General features: G+C 35.6%; 1 protein-coding gene across 2 annotated transcripts; it reads right to left on the bottom strand.

The window, feature by feature from the left end:
* Positions 1–1141: 1141 nt before the first annotated feature.
* LOC107803190 (protein DETOXIFICATION 29) lies at positions 1142–5246 on the bottom strand. Of its 2 annotated transcripts, none has more exons than XM_016626821.2 (7): positions 4861–5246; positions 3657–4198; positions 3475–3561; positions 3063–3119; positions 2591–2829; positions 1763–1968; positions 1142–1478 (listed from the first exon to the last, which is right to left on the bottom strand). In XM_016626821.2, exons 1-7 carry the CDS (start codon positions 5113–5115, stop codon positions 1383–1385), a joined length of 1482 nt encoding a protein of 493 aa, XP_016482307.1. In that variant the 5' UTR covers positions 5116–5246; the 3' UTR covers positions 1142–1382. The 2 variants fall into 2 exon arrangements, with proteins under 2 accessions (XP_016482307.1, XP_016482308.1); XM_016626822.2 differs by having other exon boundaries at positions 3657–4194; positions 4861–4999.
* Positions 5247–11307: the final 6061 nt, after the last annotated feature.

The following is an 11307-nucleotide window of genomic DNA, read 5'->3' as shown; positions in this document are numbered from 1 at the left end:
AGCTATAATAGATTGAATAAGCAGAGATAGTTCGCTCGATCAGGTTTAGTGATCGAGTGCCGGTCTCGGCTTGTTTAGAAAATGGGTCGTGACAACATACCTCTTTAAAGAAATTAGAGGATCTGTGATCCCAAACCTTCATCAAATCTAAAAAGGGTCTTAAGGTTCTTGTATCTGTTATCATTCGTCTTTATCAAATGAAAGATAATCCGCTCCACTCAAGATTTGGTAAATAATTTCCTTTATTCACATTTTATTGTCATTTAATGTTACTTAATGCATCTTTCTTTATGTTATTAAATCTGGCCATAATCACGGCCAATATTTATACTCGGGTATGTTTTTCTATTCATATTATTCATCGCGGATCTAGAGTTAATTATTTTTAACTATGATTTACCCCTTCATCTTTGATTGATTTGTTCAAAAAGATTTCAATATCTTTTGAGTCAAATAGAGTGACATGCTGACATTAGCTAGTTTCATCCCGACATATTTAAATACTTTATCTATTTTATTTATGTGACGGTATTTCATTGAATATGGAGTTTAAGATGTTAATTTGGATTATGTAATATAGTGATCATGATAGATGAAAATACTAAACTAATGGTTGAAAGAAAACAAACATCAATATCAAAGTTTAAGTGTGAATAGTTTAAAATTTGAAATTCTTAAAAGTTAATGAAAGTTATATAAAACTAGAATGGTGTCAAATATTATGAAACGTCTTAAAATGAATAGTGTCATATGGACTACAGGCTACTACGCAACGAGTAATCAATATATCATTTTCGAAAGCCAGCAAACTACTGACTGTAATGTACATGTGCGCCTCAATATTTACCATAAAGAATGTTAAAAGAATGAAGGGGAGCCTTGGCGTAATTGATAAAGTTGTTATCATGTGACCAGGAGGTCATAGGTTTGAGTTGTGAAAATAATTTCTTGTAACAATGCAGGGTAAGACTGCATACAGTAGACCAGAAGGGTTTTAGCCCTTTCCCGAACTCCGCGCATAGTAGGAGCTTAGTGCACTGTGCTGTTTTTTTTTTTTTTATAATGTTAAAAGGATGGGAAGTTGAAGTAGCCACAACTTGCCACATTTGCTAGGCAATAAAAAATAAAACAACACAAGACAAGAAGCAAATATGCAGAATCAAACTTAAGCTGATTCTCTGCCTTATATTAACCTCTCATAAAGTCTATAAACAGACTGATGAATATGTATACAAATTTACAATGTAGAAAGATTTATAATAGGAGAAGAAGGCAACAATTGGAGTGAGCTTACCCAGAGATGCCAACATCAATAATGTACACTTAGCCTTGTGTTAAAATAGGATCGAGTTTCACTTGTTTGTTTCCTTTATTGAATTGAATTAGGAATCCATTGAACAGGACTTGCCTATAGCAGGACTTGATTGATTCTCCACTTCACCACCCCATGTTCTCACTCTCTCCTCTGCTTGAAGAGCCTGAAAAATATAATTTCATTTCTTAGTTACCATGCCAGTATCCTATACATTTTAAGGGCAACCAGGTGCACCAAGCATATGCCGAACCCTGATGTAGGCGGTCTACCCTGATTCCACGGCTCAACCTGTGACCTATAGGTCACACAGAGACAACTTTACTGTTGATCCAAGGCTTCCGTTACTGATACATTAATATCATAACTAGTGGAGTTATCCGATTGAATTGTCGAAGTGCACACAAGTTGACTCAGACATCACCGTCATGAAAAAGGAAGTCATAATACCTGTTTGTGCCAACTGGTGCGAGCAATGATAACAAACTGGAAGAGGGTCTGAAGCAAGCTGCCAGCAAGCATAGCAGAAAGTATGCCTTCAACTCCAAATTTGAACTTGTAACCAAGCAATGCACCCATTGGTAATCCAAAACCATAATAACATCCAATGCTAATTAAGGCCACTTGAAGCTGCCATCCTGCACCAACTGCCACTCCTGTATTTTGCAAATTGGATTAATATTTATGCTCTACATCTACTTTTCCATGTTCAATATTTTCCTTTTCCTTTTCCTGAGTTGGTGCTTTAACCCGAAACTATTAGTAACAACCTATGTTGCTTGGACTCTCGGTAAATACTGACAGGTGCGCGTACAATCCTCCAAAAGTAGTGTATTTTTGAAGGATCCGATACGGGTATGGCAGCATTTTGGAGAGTCCACGCAACATAGGTAACAACCCCATTTGATCAAAAGTTCATGACATGCTATAATAAGTAGTTTTCATAGGTTCTAATTACATGTTAGGCTGTCTAGTAACAAGAAAATGTTTTTATAACTTGTTCAAATGACCTTTATAACTTGTTCTAATTGTGCTTGCCTGAGCCGAGGGTCTCTGGAACAGCCTATCTATCTGCATAATGTAGGGGTAAGGCCTGCATACACACTACCCTCCCCAAACACCACATGTGAGAATATACAGGGCATGTTGTTGTTGTTAGTTTCATGAACTTCATTTTATTTCTAAATTTGTGCTATATTCAGCCCGGAATTGTGAGAAATTATGCATATTATATACGACGAAAGTATGTCAATCAGTAAAATTGAGAGAGAAATATACCGAGTAGAACAGGTTGGATGCCATTAAGAAACATGATAGCAGCAAGAATGTAGACTAGTTTTGATGTTTCCCTTATCACATGTTGTTCATTTGTGAATAATCTTGGGAACTCTTTTTTGGTAGCTAATATTGTAGCTGAGAATACAAGGCCAATTACTGCTGATATCAAAACATTGACTGAAATTGAGAATTTTGCAGCTTTTGGATTTCCAGCTCCTAATTCATTTGAAACTCTCACACTGCAATACCAGAATAATCTCAGTGTATATTTCCAACCAAACGAGGGAAAATTAATCGAACAGAAGCAGAAAAATGTTATCATCCAAGTTAGTTTTGATAACGAAAATCACATAAAGGTTACATGCTTCAAAACCATTACTCCTACTAGTTTTCTTGGGACTGTTTTCATCCTTTTTTCTTGTGGTTTATTCGACCTTCTTCCGCTATGCATTGTTAAGGTGAGGCAACTAACCTGGTTGAAGATGTGAAACCATAGGCGACAGTCAGTGTCCATAGTTGCAAACCGATGCTGCCATATCCAGATCAGTTGGTTAACAAATAGGATTGGTAGCGAAAGAGAAAATCAAGAATCAAAATTTATGAGACAAGAAATGGGAGGTTATCTCAAAAATTGTCGGTATATATAAGTTAAACCGAAAGGTGAAGGATGTAAAGTACAATCAGACTTCTCTATAACAACATCGCTATATAACAATCATTTACTATAAAAGCCGGGTTTCTTTTGAAACCAACTTCCATGCTATGTTATAATATATGTTCTCTATAACGACACTTCGCTATAACAACCAATTTTTGTTGGAACAAACGAGATTGTTATAGAGATGTTTGACTGTATCTCAAGAACGTAGCCACATTGTACTAACCAGATCGATATGGCGTCAACAGAAGTTGTAGCATTTTTAAAGCCTCCTACCATTAGAATCACTGCTGTGAAGTACCAAAACTCCAAACTGAAACCATTCAATTAGCCACATCAAAAAAAATGGTACAAGTTGAACATTACTCAAGTCTAGTACAAACTATCAAGTTTCCATTCACAACTTACCACACCATTATTGCAGAGGCAAGTGATAGCTTCAAGAAGTTAGTCAACGACTTGAAAGCGAGACATGAAAAACCAGTCCATGCCTCGGGAAAATAGCCCGAGATGATGTAAACAAACTGAGCAATGTCCAAAAGCCACCAAGAAACATTTCCAGCAATTGCAGCGCCAAAAAGTCCCCACCCTACCTTTACTACAAGAACCCAATTCAGCAATACATGAACTGCCAATCCTCCCATTGAAGTGATGGCCATGAACCAAACTTTACTCTGAGATTGAAGAAACTTTTGCATAGGAAAGTTGAGAGCATATGCAAACATTTGAGGAATGATCCAAATTGCATATTTTCCTGCAAGATGAGATATGTCTTTATCTTGACGTAGGAGCTTTAGTATTGGCGAGGTGAAGACGAACATTGGCGTGAGCAACAAAGATGTAAATCCAGTAATGATCCATGATCTCTGCAAGTAAACTCCAAGCATGTTGAACTGTCCTGCTCCCACTGCTTGACCACAAAGTGTTGCCAGAGCACTTGCCATCCCTAACTAATACCCAAAGAATTAACAATGCAAATGAAATCTTTAACAAAAAGATCCAAATCATGTTAAATTAGATACAGTCAAATTTCTCTATAACAGACATACTCTAACAACACTTCAATAAACGGCCAAGTTTACTTTGGAACTAACTTTTCATACTGTGTTATAATATATGTTCTCTATAACAGGAATTTGCTATAACAGCCAAAAAAATATTTGGAACAAACAAGGCTGTTATAGAAAGGTTTGACTTTGCTTATTAACCAGGCAAGTAGGTTCTGTGGGTACAAGTTAACCTATTATTTTTTGGCTCGAACTATGTAAACATATGCATAAAGAACATTTAAAATATGTATATATAACAAAGTCATACTCATTATGAATCCACTTACTTTAGATCCTATCGTTGTCTATGTTATTAACCAATTCAGGATTGTGTTAACTATGTGCCACAGGAAAGTATAAAAAGGTCAGCTCGGTGCACAAAGCAACCCGCATTTACGCGGGTTCCGGGGAAGGGCCGCACCACAAGAGGTGTAATATAGACAACCAACGGTTGCTTCCAAGGCTCGAACCCGTGACCTATAGGCCACAAGAAAATATAATTTCCATTTGAAGCAAATCTCAAAAGGGTCAAAAAGCAATTAAACAAGAGCTTATTACCATACCATGACTCCATATACAAAGCCTGCTATAACATTATGAACTTCTGATACTGCAGCAAGCTCTAAATCTCCCAATCTTCCAGCAAATGCAGCTGTGACAAACTCAAGGGAGAACAAAGAGATTGCATTTAAAATAGCTGGTCCTGCTATTTGCCACACCTTCTTTGCTTCAACACACCATTTCTTGGCTATCTTTTTCTTTTGCTGAATGTCACCATCAGTTTCTTGTATCCCTATTTCGAAGGTATTTTGTTCCATTTTAGAACCTGATTCTTGAAAACTCTGCTCTTTTCTCTCTTTTAGCTTTAAAAATGGATCATTGGATGCTCCCCTTTATGTCAAAACTAACTATACTAAACAATTCCACACCCTGGAAATTTCACATGTCTAATAAGAAGAAAGGTGGATGTTTCTTTAAATAGTCAAGGGTATTTCGATTATATTATTATATGTATACATGTGCCTCCCTTGTTTTATGTGTATTATTAATACAAATCATCTGCAAATTGAGTTATTAATCTATGGGTTTACAAAGTTCTAAATAAAATTTTGGCAAGTTGTATGAGTTGGATTTGGTATGCATAGTTATATCAAATATAATATTAATGTATAACAATATCCAGTCTGTTTCATGAGGTGTAAAAGATTTTCAAATTTGGGCTCTTCTGCCCATTTTTATTGACCAAGGACAATAAGAAAAGATTATTGAAAATAGACAATAGGAGTTTAGTTGGCTAAGACCCCAACTAGTTGCCATTCAAACTTTATTTTTTGTATTCTCGCCCGGTGTACGGTATCCTCCCCTTTCCTTTTCCCCTCTCGAATCGAGGGTTTTTCGGAAACAGCCTCTCTGCATCGCCCGGTGTACGGCATCCTCCCCTTTCCTTTTCCCCTCTCGAGCCGAGGATCTTCCGAAAACAGCCTCTCTGGATCGCCCGGTGTACGGCACCCTCCACTTTCCTTTTCCCCTCCCGAGCCGAGGGTCTTCCGGAAACAACCTCTCTGTCTTCTTAATGCCTTCTTAATGCGGGATTATACTAGGTGGTTGTTGTTGTTGTTGTTGTTGTTATTGTTGTCCTGTACCCGCATTGGAGCCCAACTATGTCCGAATTCGCGCCGCTTAGGGTCCCATTCGGAGGGAGACACTCCCTACCAAGGGTTTTTCCATACCCAGGGTTTGAACCCGAGACCTCTGATTAATGGAAGAGAAGCCCCATCCGCACCACATCCTTTGATGGATCCGACTCTTAGAGATTTGTTATGAATTTAAGTTATATACATTGACAATGTACAGCTTCAATGTAGTTTAACCTATCATTATAGGTTACTTATCATTTTATCACTAATTAATATTTATTATAGCAATTACTTATAATTATCTTATAACTGACTCGATTTATAACTAATAGAAAAAACTAATATAGGCATTCTTGACATAAGACTCTGACTAGTTTCCATTCAAAGTTTCAAACAGACAATAACTCATGGCACATTTTCATTTCCAACTTTTTGGAATTTGTTATAACAAAATCAAGAATTAATAGAAGGTTGACATTGACATACTTGACTTTAGTGTAGACTGTAGACTTTAGACAGAGTTTTACATGGGCAAAACACAAGAGGAATGCTGAGTATATAAATTAACAAGTCTTAGATCCTAATGATGCGTTTTAAACTCGTAAGGGGCTAGACTAACAGAGTACAATATCACTAGCGGGCTGGACTATTACATTAGTTCCCATTGGGTCCTTGAATCATTCCAGGAAATTAGCAGTTTCACTTGAGTGGTTTACCTTAAAAAAGGCATATGTCTGATTTTTCTTAAATGGGCGGCAAAATGCATTAATGTTCAACTTGGCAAAGAATAATGGCATCTCAGAGAATATTTTCATCAACTGTTTCCCAATTAGCTCCACGTTTAAGAATGGTTGACAAAGTTATGAGCTTAATTGAACCTACAAAACTCGGTTTAAATCAAAAAAGAAGCCAGCACAAAAAGCCGAGAATAGGTAGGTCGCTAATTGTACTGGCGCCATTGTTGGCCTTTTAGTGGCGACTAACAATTGCTAAAAAGAAGTATTCTACTGGCACCCCCTATTTGCTTTTAATGGCGACAAAGTTGCCACAAAAGGCGGAGAATATGCAGGTCATTAACTGTACTGGTGCCGTTATGGCCTTTTAGTGGCGACCAAATAGACTTTTTCTGGCAAACTAAAATTGCTACAAAAAGTAAATAGGTAGGTCGCCAATTCTACTGGGCCCCTATTTGCTTTTAGTGGCAACTGGAGCTGCCACAAAAAGTAAGTCGCTAATCCTACTGGCGCTTTTATTGGTCTTTAGTGGCGATTTAATTGTCCTTCTCTGGCGACTGAAGTCGCCTCAATGTTGTCACCTAATCGACCTTTAGCGGCGACTAACGTTGCCACAAAATGTATAATTCAAACTACCGCGGTTGTGGACTTTCACCTTTAGTGACGACTGAAGTTGCCACGAAAGTGCTGATAAGCATTTTTCAATTGAAATGTTTGAAATATCTTTAAAGTTATTTTTAATAAATACTCCTTTTGTTTCAAATTATATGACATATTTTTCTTATTAGTCTATTACATAAAGAATAAAATATATTATATTTAGAAACAATTTAACTTTAAACTTTTCATTTTACTCATTTTATCTTTAATGAGAAGTTTTTGTAGCTACACAAATGTAATAACTCTACAAAGCTTGTACTTTTTAAGCTTTTAAGACCATAAATTTTAAAAGTTTTCTTATTTCATAAACTCTGTGTCGAGTCAAACTATATCGTATAATTTGAAACGAAGGGAACATACACTTTTAAAGCTATTTAACGTGAAAGAAGACGAATGATGAAATGGAGTTGAGAGTTTTTGTTTTGGGAAAGGCATTTTGGAAATTACAAAAAGTATTAGGAATAAAATAATAAAATATTTGGTCAAACCAAAAATCTTATAAGTTTAAATACTATAAATTGAAGGTGAATAACTTATAGCTTTTGACTTATTTAACGTATACACATGATTTATAATGCACTTTTGATATTTACCAAATACGTAAATAATAATATTGACAATTGTGCCAGAATATGCACTTTTGATCTACTCCATTTGTTCATAGAGCTATTTACTCAATCACAGATTATCAAAAAAGAAAAAAAGGGTTCTTATTTTTATCTTTTAAAAATAATAAATAAAGAATCATGTAATTTCATACGTTAGATTACTTTAACTTTAACAGAATAAGAATTCCCTTCTTTCAATATACAGTAATATAATCTATAAGGTGGTGAAATGGGATTAAATAAAAATCTATTTCTTTAACGGTACATGCAAAACTCAGCTTAAAGTTATAAAGGTGTAAACAATGCAGATATGGATCAGACTAGTGTTCAAAGAGCTGAGGATGAACTCGCAATGCCACCAAGATTTCAGTACATCCTGCTTACAAAGTGGATCAAAATAGGTTAAGCTTGCCACGGCTTCTCTTCTGCGGACGCCTACCAAGGACGGCTCCATAAAATTAGTGGCCTAAAGTCAAATTTTAATAAGAGGCTTTATATTTTTTTTTATTAGTATGTATAAACATATATATACAAAAAAGTTAATCTTGCCATTTTTTTCATACTTGTTGTTTATAGTATATATGGAAAAGGTCCAAATATGTCCTTGTACTATACGAAATTGAGTACATTTGCCCTTCATTAATATTTTGGTCCATATATGCCCTCATCATCATATAGTTGGTCCATATATGACGATAAGGGCATATATGAACCAAAGTACTAACGAAGGGCAAATGTGCTCAATTTCGTATAGTACAAGGACATATTCAGACCTTTTTCGTAAAATCTATTTAGTATTGAGACACAAAAAAAATACATGACTTTGATCTAGTGGTGAGAGCGCAACTCATGATGTACGAGTTAAGCACACTTCATATGGCATTGAATTCTTCCTTAAGTGAAAATGGTAAATGGTGAGCCCATTATCCATGTGTTTTGAACCTTACGATAATTGTCTCGGGGATTTCTTAGTTAAAAAATATGAGACACAAAAAAAATTGGCTTTCTGGTGTGTGGATCAATCAAATGTGACAAAAAGGAATAGTTAATTTAGAGAATTTGAGTTAAATTAGAAAGTAAAATCGTGAGAACCATGAAAAAAGACTATACATAAAGGGAAAAAAAATAAAATTGATGAGAAGGTAAATGTTACAACCCATGTTTTTGTACCTGAAAGTACGTCGTGAGTCAATTGATGTAAGCTCAAAAAGGATGAAATCCTTCTATAAGGACAAGAAAGGTTTGCCGAAGTGTTAAGCAAGTTAAGATGAATATGAGACTTTTTAATCATGATTTAAATGAGTTTAAAGCCATGATATGACTATATATGATGTTTGTATATGAAGTATAAAGTTTGAGAAAAATCAGATTTAAGTTGCGGAAAAACCGACTAAGGATTTGCCTTGTAATGAAGCTTTTTGAGTAATAAATTTCGTGTGCTATATGAGGTCTTTTTGGGATATATTATATACCAAATTGAAGGTCTTGGAATTTAGTTTCCAACGCTCTTAACCGTTTGCTCATACAATACCCGGATAAAAAGTTATAAGCGTTGGAAGACGAGCCAATTATAGGGTGCCAAGTATCACCTTTTGACTTTTCAACAAAATGGAAATTATCTCCTTTATCTCATCTCTTTCTGCATATTTCCAGAGCACGACCAAACAAGACCCCTAACATCAACCTTAAGCTCTCTACAAGGGTTTCAAATAATACCATCATTCTGGGCACGAAATCAAGAAGCAATAACACTAGAACGATCCCCACTGCGTAAGTATTGCTATATTGCCTCTCTTTTTCTTTGTAGTTTGAGTTTTGAAAGGTATTTAATAGCTAAGAAAATTCTTAATTTCTGGTTTTAATCTCTTAAATATCAAGGAAGGTTGATTAATTGATTTCATAATAGTTAGAACTCATGGGACAGTGATCGGAAGCCGTGAGTTCGAGTTATTTGACTTGTAATGGATGTTCTTAGGCTGTTTCGTGTAGCTTTTGGGCTGTCTATTTTGTTGTTGTCAAATGGAGTTTTTTGGAGGATAAATGGTGTGGATAAATACCACATAATGGCAAAATCATGGATTAGTCATTATGTTTGACACTACTATAGTCGTCGTTTTGGATATGAATTGATTAGGGTGTATTGGGTTGTTGTAAGCTAAATATAATATGGGTTTCGACTTGCATATACTGTATGAGGTAAATATATTGTGTTCCTACATGTTCTTAAGGTTATCTTGGCATTGGTTAAGTTAAATGGATGAACTAGATAATAAAGTTGCTAATTAAGAATAATTGGAGTTGTGGATCATTTTCTTTATTATAGATATATGGTATAAGGCTAGAATTATTGATGAATGACTCCATTATCATGTTAATGATACTATTGAGTTAAATTAAAAAGTCTATAAGGGATGATATGGGTATACGAATTCCAATTGGAGCTTGTCGCTCGTCGTAAAATAGTTATGACTTGTTGTTGTTTTATGGTGTCTTGTTATTGATAATTATGTATTGCTGGATTTCTCTAGTAATTGTTGTTGGTATATGATATTGGAGGAGGCTCTTGTTACAGGGGAGATGCTGCCCGAATTTATATAAACGAGCTACAAGTTTAAGTTGCAGACTTAGCCTTTATTCAACACTGATTTTGAATCTCCTTATGCAATGGTAGACTGAGTTGAGTTGTTTGGAGAGTAGCTTGGGAGGTATTAAAGACTCACCATGGTTAAGGTATGTTAAGGCACTTCCCTTTTTCTTTCGGCATGATCTAAAGTGAAATAAATACGCTATTTTATAACGGATTTACTCCTAGAAACTAAGGTTGCTCATGTTGTTCTTTCCTTATAAGTTATTTTAAGCAAGTATGTATGATCCTTGAATCCTATAGAAGCTCATATTGATGGTATGATGTCCATAATGTTAATCGAAGGTGAAACGACCTTAAGTCACTCCAAAAGGTTTAGAACGTGATTCCATGAGTCTAGCATGCATTATATATAGTATCTATTTTACTCTACCGAGCCGCGCTATAGTAGGCCGGGTACGACACCTATGGTGCAATCACTGATCAGTTGGATTTACCGAGCTCCACGTGGCCGGGTACGATTCTACCGAGCCTTATGATGGTCGGGTACGCTTTTACCGAGTCCTCTTTGAGGCCAGGTACGATATGATGATGATGATGATGATGCCTACAGAGTCGTATGTTTTTAAAAGTTTATCTATATATATGTATTATGCATTTCATGTCAGTAACCCCAGAGGCACGCAAATGTTATAGGTTGTATCTCCTCTATCTCTCTTTAGATTACTGTTCTTGTTTATGCTTTCCTGCCTTACATACTCGGTACTATATTTGTACCGACGTCCTT

This window comes from Nicotiana tabacum, chromosome 5, assembly GCF_000715075.1.
Source record: "Nicotiana tabacum cultivar K326 chromosome 5, ASM71507v2, whole genome shotgun sequence".
Lineage (NCBI taxonomy): Eukaryota > Viridiplantae > Streptophyta > Magnoliopsida > Solanales > Solanaceae > Nicotiana > Nicotiana tabacum.
This window is presented reverse-complemented; position numbering and strand designations above follow the sequence as displayed.